General features: G+C 40.3%; 1 protein-coding gene across 1 annotated transcript in view; it reads left to right on the plus strand.

The window, feature by feature from the left end:
- The first annotated feature begins 3,104 nt into the window (after window positions 1-3,104).
- Window positions 3,105-17,439, plus strand: part of PRKAA2 (protein kinase AMP-activated catalytic subunit alpha 2) — an 80,387-nt gene continuing 66,052 nt past the window's right edge. The window contains exon 1 of the mRNA XM_042951742.1: window positions 3,105-3,278. Within this exon, the coding sequence (XP_042807676.1) occupies window positions 3,185-3,278 (94 nt within the window). The 5' untranslated portion in view covers window positions 3,105-3,184. The remainder of the gene's footprint in view (window positions 3,279-17,439) is intronic.

Here is a 17,439-nt window from a genome sequence, read left to right on the forward strand (position 1 = left end):
ATAAAAATGTTATTTTTCTGGATTTAGGAATGTTTGTGTTGTCAGCTTCAAAGGATGTGTACATAGTTGTGTTCTCTCTTTCAAATAAATACTCACTTTCATACACAAGTTTGTATTTTTTTTCCTTAAAGAGGTCCTGCACATTATATAAACTTCAGGTGCCACACAACGTGAATCCACTTGAGTGCCTGTAATTTGCTAGGCACTATTCTGGGAGCCAAGGATCCATCAGTGAACAAAATAGAGGAAAAAAAAAAAAAAAACCCTCTCTCTTTGAAGCTTTCATTCTAGTTAGGAGGGACAAGCAAAACGAAAACATAACAAACGAGGAAATGAAATAGTATGTCAGAAAGTAAGTGCCATGGGGGGAAAAGAAACAGTTGAGAAGGGTAGGGGGAAGGAGAGCGCACAGGGCAGAGAGTATGGGTGGGCTGGTACTTCCCATGTTAAAATAAGGTGGTCAAAGCAGGTAAGTCTCATGGGGAAGGTGACTGAGCAAAGACTTGAAGGAACTGGTTGTTGAGAATACCAGTGGAATCTAGTGTAGTATATTTGGCTAGTGGTAGTCCACTATTCTCTTATTCAGGCTCTGAGTATTTGAAGTAAAATAACCCCAAAGACCCAGTATCAGTGGGTAAAGCAGTTAATAGCTGGAGCAGGGTTGAGAACTGAATGGCTGTCTGGGGCACCAATCTAGAGATAGGTATTAAAGAACATAGGGACACTATAGCATCACTGGAAAATAATCAAATGGGGAATATTGTTATTTACCAGAACATCTCTGTTGGTGGTGGGGGGTCGGTGGTGGTGAGACCTCCAAGGGGCACGGCACTCAAGGAGATTTGTTCTGATGAACAGTCAGGTTTGTACTCCTGGGGAGGGTGAGGCAGTTGGGAACCACATCCAAAATGCCCCAGGGCAACAGGAGGCTGCTCCCTGCCAATGAGAGAGTGGTGCTTTCCCAGCCTTCTCAGCCCTTAGGGTTCAATCTTGCTGCCAAACTGAGGTCAGGAAGACAGCTAAACGTAGAAGCTTGAAGTATACATTGTTGGCCTGCCCTAGACATAACTATGAGAATGGGACTCCAATCGTGAACATTTTAAATGTTCTTAGAACAGCACGTTTGGTTTTCTTTGGCAGCTGTGGTATGGAAGAGAGACCAAAGGACAAGTCAGAACTGCATAGGGGTTCTGATGAGTCTGCCACTTAGCCGATTTAAGTTTTACCATCTACAAAATGGGGGTAATAATAAGTTTCTTTTATGGCAGTCAAATGAGATCATTGTGTTCAAATGAACGTTTTAATCAGCGAAGTATATACTTGTTGGCATAATAATAAAGCTACAAGGTCGTTCACAGTTGCTGGGTAAGGATCATAGTTATGAAGTATATAATAACAAATTGTAATTATCGAGGAGTAAAGATGGTGTGTAAAATGCTTTAAAATATCCATTTATAATCTGCCTTCGTGGCGAATCAAGAAAACAATCTAACAGACTTTTCAATGTCTTTTACTGGTGTATCAGAAGAAGAGACATACATCATCTGTCTCAAAAGCAAAATTAAGTATTCTCTTTTCTTACTTATTTGAACGAATACCCAAATGAAGGTTCAGCATTAAAAATAACTGGCTGTTTTCTCCCAATTGCCAGCTAGGTCGAGTGATTCTTAAATGATACTTCTTGTCAGCAAGAAAGATGATCCCAAGAATGAACGAAAATAGCCTCTGTTCAACAGCTGTGATATTTATAATTTATAAGCTGTGATCATCTCTCATCAGATTGCCTTGGTGTCTGAACAAGAAAGGATGTATGTTTGCCATTCGTGTATCTATCACTTCTCAGAAAATAAACTGTTATTACATTTTATTCCTTCTGATCAATACATTTCTCTCTTTACACATAAACAGTGTGATAAGAGGCTTCCTGTTTGAGGAGCATGACCTTGAAACTCTAGTGTTATGCACAGTGTTAATTAAGTATGTTCAACTACTCCGTAAACATTCAGTTCCAATCATCAAATCATTCTTAAGCACTGAAAGGCAACCCTGAAGACTCGGACCACATGGAAGGAAGAAAGGGAGGGAGGATGGGAGAGATCAATTCGTAACGAAATTCTTGTCAGTCTTTAATACTGTGCCTGCGTGTCACGCTTCCAGTTTCCTCTCACCCTTCTCCCCTACTTCGATCTCTTATTTTTCTTTAACTTGTGTCCTTATATCGCCCTTGCTCTTCACAATTCTCTAGGTCCTTTATGTATTTTACTTGCTTTGCTCATTACATTGTTTCCCTTTTCATTTCACTATTGCCCCCTTTGGGCAACTCTACGACCAGCTAAATCTACACTTTATATAAGCATGTGCTAAATTACAATCGAGCAAAAATCGTGACTGTGCGTTACTGGAGAACTAAATGCAAATCAGAACTGAGAGCTCCTGGGGAGAGAGCTCTTGCACCACAGGGCAAGAGGACGGAGAATTACAAAATCCACAGTGGAGAACAACCGAAGAGAGCACAAGTATTGCGTCCTCTGTGTGCCAAGACCTGCATCAGAAACACCCCGCCCAAGACTCGAAAAACTTCCCCCTAGCGCTCCGCAGACTGACCTTCGATCGAGGCCCTTCCCCACCGCCGCCTCCCCCTGACTTCCCTTACACCCGCACTTTAGACTTCACGTCCCTCTCTCCCCACACCTCAGGCCTGCCTCTCTTCAAATTCGATTCCCACGTCGCCGCACGCCGACGCTCGGCCCCTCTCGGCTCACACGTTAGCTCCCCTCGGTTTCTCCCACGGCGGGTTCCGAAGCCTGCTCCCGCGCTAGGCGCCCCCCACAGGTGGAAGGGGCCACCCCCCTCCCTGCCCCGCTCCCTCCTCCGCACACCTGGCTGCCCCCAGGCCCGCCCCGCCCCCCTCCGGCGCCCCGCCCAGCCCCCAGCCGCCGCCGCCGCCGCCGCCGCAGCTCGCGCCCGGACGCTCCCACGCCGCCGCCGCCGCCGCTGCCGCCGCCGCCGCCTCCTCCCGCGCGCCGCGCCCGCCCCGCGCCCCTCGGCGACTCGGGCCTCCCCCCACCCCCCCGCCGCGGGCCCGCTGCACTGTGGGTAGGCGGCGGCCACACTGAGGAGCCCGCGGCGGCGGCCGCACTCGCACTGAGGAGCCGGCGGCGGAGCGAGGCTGCGCGCGCCGAAGATGGCTGAGAAGCAGAAGCACGACGGGCGGGTGAAGATCGGACACTACGTGCTGGGTGACACGCTGGGCGTCGGCACCTTCGGCAAAGTGAAGAGTTGAGTACGCGCCGGAGGCCGCCGCGCGGGGCTGTCCGCTCGCAGGAGGCCGGGCCGGGCGGCGGGAGCCCGGCGCGCCCAGGGCCGCGGGCGGGCGCGGGCCTGGCGGCAGGTGGAGCGGGCCCGGGAGCCCCGCGAGGGCGGGCGTGGGGGCGGCGGCGGGGACGACGGCGGGCCCGGGGTGTGACCGGCGGTCCGTGCCCGGGTGGGTGACGCCGGAGGTCGGGCTGGGGGGCAGGGTGCCTTGCAGCGGAGTCGGTGTGGGCGGCGCCGGGGAGTAAGACCCGGTGCCGGTGAGCGAGTTTCCAGCGCCTCAGGTGCCTTGCTGGGTGCTTCGCGTGTGAGCTCATTTCATCCTTGCGGCGACTCGGCGCAGGTGTTGTCCTCACCTTGAAGGTGGGAAAACGGGGACCCCTAGAGGTTTGGGAACGAGCCCAAGGTCACACCGAAATTGGCAGAAGCAGGGTGAGGTGCAAAATGTCTTCCAGCACTGGCCAGGCCGGGAGGTGCCTGCCGTCCGACGCTCGTGCTCCGGGACTCGGGTTGGTGGGGCGGACGCTTTCGGGCAGGTTCCCAGGGCCTGCAGGTGGGGGCGTGAACGCAGGGAGGCCGCTGCAGCGGGTCTGGGCTCGGTTAGATCTGGGGATCTCAAGGGTGCTTGGCGTGTGGAAAGAAGTCTAGGAAGGCTTCTGGAATGGGGACAGATTAAAGGTTCCTTGGTGTTGGCCCTCGGAGCGTACCGGGCTCAGGAGGCCAGAACTGCTAAGACCTGTCCAGCTGAGGTCTGTTTTCTTGGTGATGGGATCCCATTTTGGGTGTAGAGAAACAGGCTGCTTTTGAATGTCATTTTATTTTATTTTTTTACTTGTTACTAGTTAAGCATTGAACCTTTTTTTTTTTTATGTTAATAGGAGTCACATGGGGTTTTATTAATCTGTCCTCTCTTCAGAATTAGAGCCAGCTTATTAGAAATACTTTCCGTTGGATTGTTGTAAATCCAGAATTACAAGTCAAACGTCAGCTTTTTTCTTTTGCTGTAGGCAGTCTGAGATTTTACTCTCAGGCCTTTAGTTCCCTGTAAACTTCATATTTTAAGCCTCAAGTCAAAGGTGTTAAATAGGTAGAAGGAACTCGTTCATTCCCGTGGCATAGATCATCTTATCGCACGTGTCTGATGCTGTTTTATTCGGAAGGCACTTGCCGAGCACCTGCTGTGTGCTAGACTTCATTCTAGGCGGTGGGGATACAATAAGGAACACAGCCACATTAAAATCTCTCCTTTGGGGCACCTGGGTGGCTCAGTTGGTTAAGCCACCGACTTCGGCTCAGGTCATGATCTCGCATCGCGGTCTGTGAGTTCGAGCCCCGCATGGGGCTCTGTGCTGACAGCTCAGAGCCTGGAGCCTACTTTGGATTCTATGTCTCCCCCTCTCTCTACCCCTCCCCTGCTCACGCTCTGTGTCTCTCTGTCTCTGGATGATAAATAAACGTTAAAAAAAATTAAATAAAATCTCTCCTTTTGTGGAGCTTATGTTCTAGTAGGAGGAGACAAAAGATCAGAATATATGTGTAAAATATGTAGTCTGTTTAGTGCTACTGAGAATGAATCAGGGAGGAGAGAGTGAGTTTTGTGAGGTTAGCAGTTTTCAATAAGGTGGTCAGGCCAAGTCTCACAGACAAGGTGGTATTTGTGTAAAGACCTGAAAAGTTTGTAAAACTCTTTGAAGTACTACGTGCGCCATAAAGTCCTGGGGTATTATAAAAGGCTTCCTAGAGCGGCTAGCCAAGAGGATATATTTAGGATGAATATAGGAAGATCCAAGCATTAGATTCATGCCTGTAAGGTTGCTTGCCATTCAGTGTCATTACTGAGGGCTACCGTGTCATGACATGATCCATTTACTCAAGCAAGCTGTGCCTCTGCCATCTGGGCATGTATACCCTCAAAGTTATATAACTTACCCTGCAATCTTTCAAACTGTGTTAAAATGTTTGTCGCTTTGAATTCTTACATAATTTGAATGTAGATGAAAACACCCATCAGATCAACTGGCCCATTGTCAAAGGACGACTTAAATCTCTTTTGTATATACTCTTGAGCAGCTTCCAGGCACTGGCTTCTTAAAATATAAACCAGTGGAAGGTACGCTGATTTATGAGAAATCCTTTTCCTGGAGGGCCCAGTCTAATGAACAGTCGGAGGAGTGTTTTTAACACCATGTTGGAGCCTCTCTAAAGTTAGACTGTGATTTCCCATCCCGGATTAGAAGTAGTACAGTTGCTCAATAAAAATGGTAGAAATTGCTGTAGTCAGTCTTATTTAATTCTTCAGGGGACAACAAACAAAAGTACACGTATTTTTAAAAACTTGTATTTTTGGGGCGTCTGGGTGGCTCAGTCGGTTCAGTGTCCAGCTCAGGTCATGATCTCACAGTTTGTGAGTTCAAAGCCCACATGAGGCTCTCTGCTGTCATCGTGGAGCCTGCTTGGGATCCTCTGCCTCCCTCTCCCCCTCCCCCACTCTCTCTCTCTCAAAAATAAACATTTAAAAATGTATTTTTTAAAAAGAAAAATACACCTTTATTGAGGCATGTCTACGTATCATAAAATTCACCCATTTCAAATATATGATTCATTAATTTTTAGTAACTTTATTGATGATGCAGCCATCATCATAGATGGAACCAACATCAACTTTAAAACATTTTTATCACCACAGTAAGATCCCTCATGTTCATTTACAGTTCATCTTTGTTCCCACCAGCAGCCTCAGGAAACCCCTAATCTGTTTTCTGTCTGAATAAACTTTATTTCTCTGGACACTTCTGATAAATAGGATCATTCAATATGGAGTCTTTCATATTTCCTTTAACGATGTGTTTAGGCTTATGCATGAGGTAACGTGTCAATAGTTTATTCCTTTTTATTGCTAAATAATGTTCCATTGTGTGGACATGCCACTTTCTGCCTGTACATTGACCAGGCAGTTGATGGACACTGTTTTCAGTTTGGGGCTATTACAATAATGCTACCACAGGGATGCCTCGGTGACTCGGTCAGTTAAGCGTCCGACTTCGGCTCAGGTCATGATCTCACGGTCTGTGAGTTCGAGCCCCACGTCAGGCTCTGTGCTGACAGCTCAGAGCCTGGAGCCTGCTTTGGATTCTGTGTCTCCCTCTCTCTCTGCCCCTCCCCTGTTTGCGCTCTGTCTGTCTCTCTCTCTCAAAGATAAAAATGTTTAAAAAAAATTTACGAATAATGCTACCACAAATATTTGGATGCAAATCTTTGGGCACATGTTTTCATATATCTTGGTCAGGTACCTAGGAGAAGAATTGTTGGGACATGTCATAGTTTGTATGTTTAGCTTTTTGAAAAACTGCAAACTTTTCAAAAGTGGTTGTACCATTTTACTATCCTACCCACAATGTATGAAGGTTCTCCTTTCTCTACATCCTTACTAACATTTGTTGTTGTGTGTTTTAAAGGCGTTTTGATGGGTGGAAATGGTGTCCATTGTGGCTTTAATTTGCATTTGTTAATGATTAATGATACTAACTATCTTCAGATACTTATTAGCCATATATTTATTGTCTTGGGTGAGATATCTCTTCATATCTTTTGCTCATCTCATGAGCTGAATTATAAGAATTCTTTACAAATTTTGGGTCCAAGTCTCTTATTGGATGCAGTTTGTAAATATTTTCTCCTAATCTGTTTGACTTTTCATTTTCTTAACGGTGTCTTTTGAAGTTTAAAAGTTTTGAATTTTCATGAGGTCCAATTTATTGATTCTTGTTTTATGGACCTTTTGATGCTATATCCAAGAAATCTTTACTTTAGATCTCAAGGATTTTCTCTTATGTTGTCTTCTAAATATTTTGTTTTAGCCCTCACATTTAAGTGTATGACCCATTTTGAGTTAATTTTTGAGTATAAGAGGAGGTTCTAAGATCAGCTTTTTGAATGAATACCCAGTTGTTCCAGTACAATTGAAATGTATTGAAAACATATTTTTAATTGTTACATAGATTTAGACCTTGTAAATTTAATTTCTACTAAATAACTTAATGATAGATGATTTAGTTTTTTTTTTTTTTAAAGTTTTTTATTTGAGAGAGAGAGAGAGAGAGAGAGGTAGAGAATCTCAAGCAGGCTCCATGCCATCAGCACAGAGCCCGACATGGGGTTCACCTCAGTAACTGTGAAATCATGACCTGAGCCCAAATTAAGAGTTGGACACTTAACTGACTGAGCCATTCAGGCGCCCTGGTGATTTGGTTTTATATGGTTTTAAAAACATGGAAATGGAAGAGTAAGTAGCATTATTTTGGTGTGTGCCTTTTCTCTTTAACTGTTAGGCTAATTACAGATTTTTAAGATTTAACTTGGTGTATCAACTTACAGGCCAACGTTAGGTACGATAAGCAAAAATTGAAAGTGGCATAATTTTCATTTGATAGCACTTGTTTCAAGTCATTTTTTAAAAGTGTAAAGAACTTTTCTTTTTGCTGTTAAATAATGAAAGGTTTATTTAAAAAGTTCTAAACTGATTTTCTCCATTGTTTTGTTAGATTACCAGAGAAGTGCTATGGAAACAAGTGATGTAGGCTGACAGAACTTAAAAGTAATGCTTTTTATCTACTTAAATTTTTTCTCCACATTGATTTAGTTCATATTCTTTCCAGGGTAGGGTAGAACTGCTTGAGAACTGTTTAAGAGCTCTTGGATTGGGACTTGTTCAGCTCTTATCTCAATAGTAAAGATGATAGAAATACAAGAATAGATTTGTTGTTTGTGTTATACAAAGACTGATTCAAGAATATATGTAATACAATGCTAATTATTTATTTGAAAAGCAGCCTGCGTTTTCAAGGTGAGTACTGATAGATTTGGTTTATGAAATATTTACTCTTTGTCAGAAGACACCACTGGATACTTTGCAATCACATTAGCCTTTTTCTAGCTAGTAGTTTCACCAAGGAATTACCTTCTCTGTTTTTCAGATAGTTCTGTGAATGGCCCACAGACTTGGCTTTCAAGAAATTGTACTAATTCCCCACTTATTTATTTACTGTTTCCTCACTTAACAGGAAAGATAAGCAGATGGAATTTTTATTACATTTTTTAAGTAGGCTTCATGCCCAGTGTGGAGCTTGAACCCACGACCCTGAGATCGAGACCTGAGCTGAGATCGAGACCTGAGCTGAGATCAAGAGTCCGAGGCTTAAGTGAGCTCCCCAGGTGCTGCTTTTTATTACATTTTTAAAAACAAGCAGTGTTACATTTTTTGAAATATAACGAGTTCTAAATGATAAGTTGAATATTGGACAACTACCTGGTCAGTTGGTGGACCAGAATGTTGTACCTGTGGCATACTGGCCCCTGCTGGGATTGTTTTTGACTTCCTGGGCCTTGTTTTCTTTTTCTCCTAAAGGAGAGCGCTGGAACATGTAATCTGTTGGATCCTTTCCAACTTTAAACTGATTTTTAAAAAGATTTAATTCCTCCAAATGGGTATTTTTAATTGTTCCTTCTCGATTAATGGAAATTTGAGTTACTGAAGACCAGAGTGGAAATGTAGATGTAACGGAGAACAAAAGAAAAGGGAAACACATCTGTAACAATTTAGTGATAAAAGCTACAACTCAAGGGGCATCTGGGTGGTTCAGTTGGTTAAGCCTCTGACCAGCTCAGGTCATTATCTCACTGCTCATGAGTTTGAGCCCCATCCTGGGCTCTGTGCTGACAGCTTGAAGCTGGAAGCCGGGAGCCTGCTTCAGATTTTGTCTCCCTGTCTCTGTCCCTCCCCTGCTCAAGCTCTTGTCTGTCAGTATCTCTCTCTCTCTCTCTCTCTCTCAAATATAAACATTAAAAAAAAAAAAAGCCACAACTAGACTCAGTTTTTTAATATTTTAAGTACTATAAAATCCATTTGATTTTATTTATTCCCCAGAATAATCTTGAGTTTGTTATTATCTCCATTTTACAAATGACGAAATTGAGAATCCTATACCTTAAGTGACTTGCTCAAGGTCACAGTGCTAGGTAAGTGGCAGAATTGGCAATCATAAGCCAGATTTTCTGACTCCAGAGTCTGTGTTCCATGCAGTGTAAAGTCAAGATGCATAGTGTGTTGTTTTGAGTTTTAAATCTACAAGAATGTAATTTCACATATCTGTAGGTATTCATCGAGTATTAAAAAAGATTGATGTTTCATTATAGTTCGCATTTAGAATAAAATTGTTCTTTGAAAATCCATCATACGCATGATTAAAATTTATTTTTTCATATTCCTAACTTTAATGCCTTAATCCATTCCTTATATGGATGAATATACTGAATTCTGACAGTTTTAAACCAAATTCCTTGTAAATACCAGGTATTTCAGTTTTTTCTTATTATGAAAGTAACCCTGACTAAAGATTACCAGTAACCTTTAGTAACCAAAGTAAAGAGAACTTACAAAAACGATTTGATGTCCTAGAAGGAACATAGGTCTAAGAAGTCTTTAGCCCTGGATTTTAATTCCATTTTACCACTAGTTACATGGCTTTGGGAAAACTAGTAACCTTCTTTGAGCCTGTTTCCTCCTTTGCAAAATGGCAATAACAGCATTCGGCCTACTGCCTTCTAGAATTTTTATGAGGATTAAATGAGGTACATAACATGGCTTTAAGAATGATAAAGTGGCAGTGTTGTGAAGATGCCTGGGTGCATGGGTGTTGTGAATCAATTCTGCACTCTCTGTGAAGTGTTAGTGTTTGCTGTGTTCAAATATGCCTTCAGTTCTGATAGAGACTGGAGACAGAGCTGTAACAATTTGCCCCTGTTTTTTGGATGCCTACATTGAAGGAAGTTCTAAATGACTAACTTGCTTGTGTTATGTGATAATTACTAATTTTTTTTTTATTGAAATGCAGTTGTTTTTGGGTAAGTCATGTAATTTTTTTCCCCACAAACACGAAAAATGACTAAAATAAGAAAAAGGCAAGTAATAGTGGATGTTCATATAACTTACTAGCTGAACTGATTTTACTTTTAAAATTATTCAGATTCTAAGCAAGTGTTAAACAGTAGTTCCAAATAATAAAGATATATTTCTACTCAAGTACTAGAAGGTTAGTGTTTAGGGGCTCCTGGGTGGCTCAAGTCAGTTAAAACGTCCAACCTCGGCTCAGGTCATGATCTCATGGTTTGTGAGTTCGAGACCTACGTCTGACTCTGTGTTGACAGCGTGGAGCCTGGTTGGGATTCTGTGTCTCCCTCTCTCTCTGCCCCTCCCCTGCTCTCTCTGTCTCTCTCTCAAAAATAAATAAATGTTAAAAAATTTTTTTTAGAAGGTTAGTGTTTGAAATAAAATCAATTCAGTGGTATCTCTCAAAAATTGGATAAATGATGTGGTATTTAGACTTTTTTCCCCCTTGACTTCTGTATGGCGTAGATGATTTCAGCATTGATAATTTGGTCCTTAATTTCTGAATGGATTTTGTTCCTTTTGTGTAATCAGTTCACGGGACTCTCAGAAGAGGTTTTTTCCCTTAAGAAACAATGTTAAAAATGGTGGATAGGTTCAAAGTAAGTGCACAAAGGCAACATGGTATATAGTACAGACACCATTGGATTTGGAAGACCTGGGGTGGAACGTTTGCTATGTTGTATGCCCGCTGAGTGGCCTTAAACTAAAGTCACTTGATCTGTAAAAAAAGGGAATAATACCACATGTTCTCGTACATTGTTGTGAGAAGAACATGAAAAAATGTAGGTGAAGAGACCCTCATAAGTCCTTAACTCTTATATAATTTTATGTAAGTAGGTCTTATGTATATAAACCCCATAATTAGTTGAATTCTGAGAATAGCCTGTGATCTGGTTCTGAGACCAGAAGTTTATTTAATGAGGGGGAGGAAGACTTTACGATCTTCTGTTTAGTGTTTCCCAGCTCTCTTCTGATATTTTTTTCTGATGTGTTCAGAAAACTCCGAGTCTCTAGATACTGCTCACTATCACCCTCTCCTATACACTACTCCCTGTGCATAGGTGTGAACGTGTAACTGACTTATATTCCAGATCCTGTGGCTGCAATCACAGATCTCTTGAGAAAAGGAGGCAGAAGTTAGGAGAAGGAAAAGAATGTGAGCAGCAGCTGGCATTTTTTATTTATAAAGGGTCATTTTTAAGGCTCTACTTAGAGTAGAACCAAAATTAATACAGTTCATTTTTTTTAACTACAGAAAATGCACTTTGTGTTCAAAATGTCTTTGTACCAAACTTTCTCTTAGTATATGTGTGTAACTTTAGAGAGGATTTTGGAAGTTTGATCATAGACTGAAGTAATTACTTCAGTTCTGTGGACTTTATCCCTCTCCCATGCTGACACAGCACTGCTTATAGTGTTTCTTTGTTTGTTTGTTTGTTTTGGTAAAAACATGCCACAATATTAATTTATCTTGTCATCCATGTTAGTTTTCCTTAAAACATTTGGTAGTTGTAATGGTGACACCCATTTATTCTTCTGGGATTCTTGTACTTTCCTTGATGATAGGGAAAATATTTCATAGAGAAAGTAATTTTTTTAAGTCAGGCTGATAATTTAATTTGACCTAGCAGAAGATCTAATCTCAAATCCTTTAAGAGATAACGAGTAAGTGGGTAGCACAAGATTCTTAAAATACTCAGTGTGTTATAAGTAGAGCAAATCTACCTAGTATATGTATCAGATAAAAACATAAGAGCACCTTGAATCAGGTTGAATGGATTTTTATCTGTTAAATGGCTGAAATGCATATACAAAGCAATGTGTTTATTTTGAAATGTAGTGAGCCATTTTATTTTTAGTATAGTGTATTAAGGAAAGAATTTCAGGCAGCTCTTATCTCTGCTAATAATAGAAACCTTTTTCACCCCTTCAAGGGAACAGTATTCTTGCTTAAGTGCTGTCTTAGGTTTAACCATGTTTGCCTCTGATAAATTTTACCGTATTTTTTTAGGTGGTGCCTTTATTTTTAAAGTGGTAATCTTTGTAAACCTGCCATTAGGTTTTTTTTTTTTTTAAACAACCTTTTATATGGTTAAGGAAAATGGTCAAATCTTGCAATAAACATGTCTCAGTCTGAATGCCCATGTATTAACTTACTAAGATACTTCTTTTCAGAAAATTTTCTTCATATTATTTATACAGTCTTATGTAGTATTAAATACATGATCAGTAGTATTAAATATATGTTCACATTTAACGTCTCTTAACTCCTAAATTACGAATCAGTTATAAGGTAGTTTATCTAGCTGTCATAATTGAAAGTCATGGAATTAAAAAATTTGAATATATCATAATTTTTTTCCAAATTCTTATTTTACTTGGTAAATACTATAAATATCAGTTAATTTCATTTTCTTTTTAAAGGTGTTTGAATATAGTTTGGCACTATATGGTATTCCATACTTCACTTCTCCCAGGCTTAGTTAATGAGTTAATACAACTGATACGTATTTAGCATTTACTGTGCTTAGTCATTTTGGATTTTATGCAGAATATTTTTACCAGTATTAAAAATGTGGCAATGATGCTGCTACAGCTGATTTACTAATTTAAAACAAAGTGGGAAATTTTCATTGGGAATTTACCTAAATGAATCTTGTCTCACATTTGAATTCTAAGTCAAATATATGATGAATCCACCTTTTACTCAGATTGATATCAGCTTCTACCTAGTGCTCTACTAACTCACCGTTAGACAGTGTAACAGTTATACCATATGTTGTAAACTTGATTTCAGCAAGAATTTGACTTTGTGTCTTACAATAACTTTGTGGATAAGATGAAGAAATGTGCTGTGTGTGGTTTATTGCTGCTGAATAACTATTCCCAAAGAAACCAGGTGTCATCCTAAGGGGAAATCTTGGACCTTGACTCTATTTAATTAGTAATATTTCCTATTTGGGATGGTACAAAGCTAGATGAGGCGATTAATAGACAAATTACAAAAGCAGAATTTAAATTTATATTAACACTTAGACTGCTGTGCAAAAACCAAGAAGGTGAAATTGAATAGGGGCAAGTGTAAAATCTAGCACTTAAGTTACAAACAAGGAAGAAGTGCATAAAAGACTAGAACAGTTTGACACTCGTTCTTGAAATGTTGGAGTTTAGCTGACTATAAGCTGAGGAAGTATATGTTTTGAATGCTTTAAATGTAAAAATTGTTACCACATGGAAAATAGATGTATAGAGACCATATTAGCTGGTAGTTTTAGAGGTAGTGTAGTTCTGTACTTGGGATTAATTTAAATTTTGAATATTGAATTCATTTTTTGGCACTACAATATGCAAAACTTAGCCAATCATATTTCAGAGAATGACCCTTATAATTAGGAAGCCCCAAAAGAATGCCATGTGAAATACAGTAAAGGAAACATTTTTTATACTATAGAAAATGTATTTTCAGTGTGATAGATGTTTTTGAATAGCTGAAGTACCATCATCTAGCAAAAGGAGTCACCATGTTCAGTGATGTTTTGAAGGATATAGCTAGTACTATTGGGTGAATATTTTAAGAGGCAAATTATAATCCAGAATAATGAGGATCTTTCTATCAAGGAGCTTGTTTAGGAATGGTACAACTTATACTCTAAATCAGTTAGGTTTCTTTTTTTTTTAAATTTTTTTCTTAATGTTTATTTTTGAGAGAGAAAGCACAAGCGGGGAATAGGTAGAGAAAGAGGGAGACACAGGATCCGAGGCAGGCTCCAGGCTCTGAGTTGTCAGCACAGAGCCTGATGTGGGACTTGAACCCACAAAGTGCCAGTTCATGACCTGAGCTGAAGTCAGGCACTCAACCGACTGAGCCACCCACACGTCCCCAGATCGGTTAGATTTCTGTCATTGACACATTTACTTAGATCCTGTATGGTTAGCTATCAAAATTGTTGCCACAAAATTCCTATTTTGAATGGAAGGTTGGCATAAATAATTTATAAAGTTCTTTTTAACTTCAATATTCTGTTAGTGCATGAACATTTTTTCTAATGTGATTAACTTCCACACCTGCTGTGACTTTAAACTTGTATCAAATCAACCTTCTAGTCAAGAACAATTAGAAAATTTGGAGGAAATGAAAAAAATCTGTTTGAAGTCAGCCAAGACTTGGGTGGTCAGTGTCCCAGTGAGAAGAAAAAGGTATTGGAGTGAGTCTGATACTTTGGCTTTTCTCTTGGTCATTTGCTAATTTGTAATTATGGTACATGTGAAAAGCCAAACAGATAGCAGTGGCTAAAAGGCAGAAAAGATGAGCAAAACTTGAGTCTTGGTGAGAAGGCAGTTGACAACTTATCAAGAAGGAGAGCCCCTCGTAAACAGTTGGGTTTCTGGTTGCAGCCCTCTGAGGACCGAAATCCTTTTTAGAATCAGCTTAATTTCACACTTATTAAGATGATCTCCTTCCTATCTTTATTCTTTGGCGGAAATAAAATCATCTGGAGCTTGTACAGTTTTTTCATGTACGGTGTTCAACATTCTAGGAGACAAGGCCAAGATAACAGGAACAGACTCATGGGTGATTCAGATATTAAAGTTATCAGACATGGACTTTAAAATAACTTATATGTTAAAGATGGAGAATTTTAGCAGAGATCTAGAATCTATAAAAATAGGGAATTCTGTAACTGGAAAATATAATAATTGAGTTAGGACTCCATGGATGCTTTAAAGCAAATTAGATTGTGTTGCAGAGAGAATTGTGAACTGGAAGAAAAGTCAGAAGAAACATCCAGACTGAACCATAGGGAGACAAAGTGATAGAAAGTGAAAGAGACCTATAGAAATAACAGTGAAAAGTCTAACATGTGTTAATGGAACCTGTAGAGAAAAAAGTCATTGTAGGCTTAAGGTTTTTTTCCCCCTTGTAGAAAGGTGACCTCAGACGTACTTTCTTCTTCTTTTTTTTAATTTATTTTTTTAAATGTTTATTTATTTTTGAAGGGGAGAGAGACAGAATGTGAGGTGGGGGAGGGGCAGAGAGAGAGGGAGACAAAGAAACCAAAACAGGCTCCAGGCTCCCAGCTGTCAGCACAGAACCCGATGTGGGGCTCAAACTCACAAACTGTGTGATCATGACCTGAGCTGAAATCAAGAGTTGGACACTGAACCAGTTGAGCCACCCAAGTGCTCCTACCTTCTTTTAATGTAGTTTCTTTTAACATATACCAAGATACCAAGATGTGATTTCTCAGTTCTGTTACCACACACCAGTGTTTACTTTGAAAATGACCTGTGATTGTTGAATTACATGTGGACTGGGAGGTCTCTGAAGGGACATGTAATACTCCAAAGAACTGTATTACTACCTCACTGTTTCACCAGTATTAAACTTGTGTAGAAAAAGATACTCCAGCTCCCCTTTATGATGTCTCTTCTAATTCAATGCACCCCCTGTGGGAGGCTTAGAAGCTGCATGAGGGGACAGTTATTTGATGTGGTTACTGTTTGAGGCTTACAAATACTGGAGTAGATTTTATCCATTCATGTGAGTGTCATCCCCCACAACCTCTTCTGTCTGTGTGATATGGGCTCTGGGAAGCAGGGATTAGATATTTTAACTCCTGATGAAGATGTGTTTGTTTCTACCATACTGATAGGCTGTTTCTAGTCCTAATTCTTTCTAAAAAACTAAAACTAGTATTAGATTACTACCAATTGCATCCTGTGAGCATGGATGTTATTTTGAACATAAGACCACTGATGATCCTAAGACTGGGGCACTGTGCAGGTCCAGAAGGAAGGAGACAGGGAATTGGGGAAGTAGCAGTATTTGAAGAGACAATGGCAGACAGTTTTCCAAGTCTGATAAACACATCAAACCATAGATTCAAAGCTTATGAACCTCAAGCAGAATAAATGTAGGAAAATCATTCCTAGGTACATCATTGAAAAACTGCTTAAAACTGGTTCCCTTTGCTTCAGGCTTTCCTGTAATGGAGTGGACTGCATCTGTTTGCACAGAAATGGGAGCAAGTGTTGAGAAAAAATCTTAAAAGTAGTCAGGAGATACTGTCTTCAAAGGAACAATAAGCTAATTTTCTGAACAAAGCAAGGACACAGTAGAATAATATTCTGTTCCACCTATAATTAAAAAATTTTTTTTTAATGTTTATTTTTGAGAGAGACAGCATGAACAGGGGAGGGACAGAGAGAGAGGCAGACACAGAATCTGAAGCAGGCTCCAGGCTCTAGGCTCTGAGCTGTCAGCACACAGCCCGACGCGGGGCTCCAACCCATGAGCTGTGAGATCATGACCTGAGCTGAAGTCGGACACTTAACTGACTGAGCCACCCAGGCGCCCCCTGTTCAACCTATAATTTTGTAATACTTTGTAATATTTTATAATATTTTTCAAAATTGTAAAATTTTGTGATGTAATTTTGTAACATCTGTTCAGCCTATAATTTTGTACCCGACAAAAATATCCTTCAAAAATAAAGGCAAAATACATTTCAGATGAGCATAATTTGAGGGAGTTCACCTGCAGACCCATAGTAAAGGGAATACCAAAGGGAATTCTTTGAGGCAGAAAGAAAATGATACTTTCCCAAATGGAAGCAGGAGGAAATGAAGAGCATTGCAAAGGGTAAATATGTGGGTAACTAAACAGATACTGATGATACAAAATAATAATATCTTTTGAGATTTAAAATATATGCAGGAATTAAATGCAGCAACAGCAAAAGTGGGAGAGGAAGCATAGAGCTAATGTGTTCTGAAATTCTTGATTGTCTAGGAAATGGTAAAGATATTAATACTAATTTATATCAGACTCTGGTAAGTCAGAGTCTTACATTCGGGTCAGAGAAAATGAAATCTCTGGGGTAGCCATTGAAATGAAAACCTAAAGGCCTTAGGGGTAAAAAGTAGTTTGGTTCTCATTTTGTTTTGGAGAGAATGCTAAGTCATTCCACAGTTTTACTTTATTTTTTAAGTAAGCTCTACTCTCAGTGTGGGGTTTGAACTTCAGATCCCGAGATCAAGAGTCACCTGCTTTACTGACTGAGCCAGCCAGGCCACCCCCACAGTTTTACTTTAAAGAGAAATTTTATGGAACAGAAAGTTATGTTCAGTAAATATGTTAAACAAAAAACTATTCAGTTAGGGCCAGTTGATGGGCATAG

This window comes from Panthera leo, chromosome C1 (assembly GCF_018350215.1).
Source record: "Panthera leo isolate Ple1 chromosome C1, P.leo_Ple1_pat1.1, whole genome shotgun sequence".
Taxonomy (NCBI): Eukaryota; Metazoa; Chordata; class Mammalia; order Carnivora; family Felidae; genus Panthera; species Panthera leo.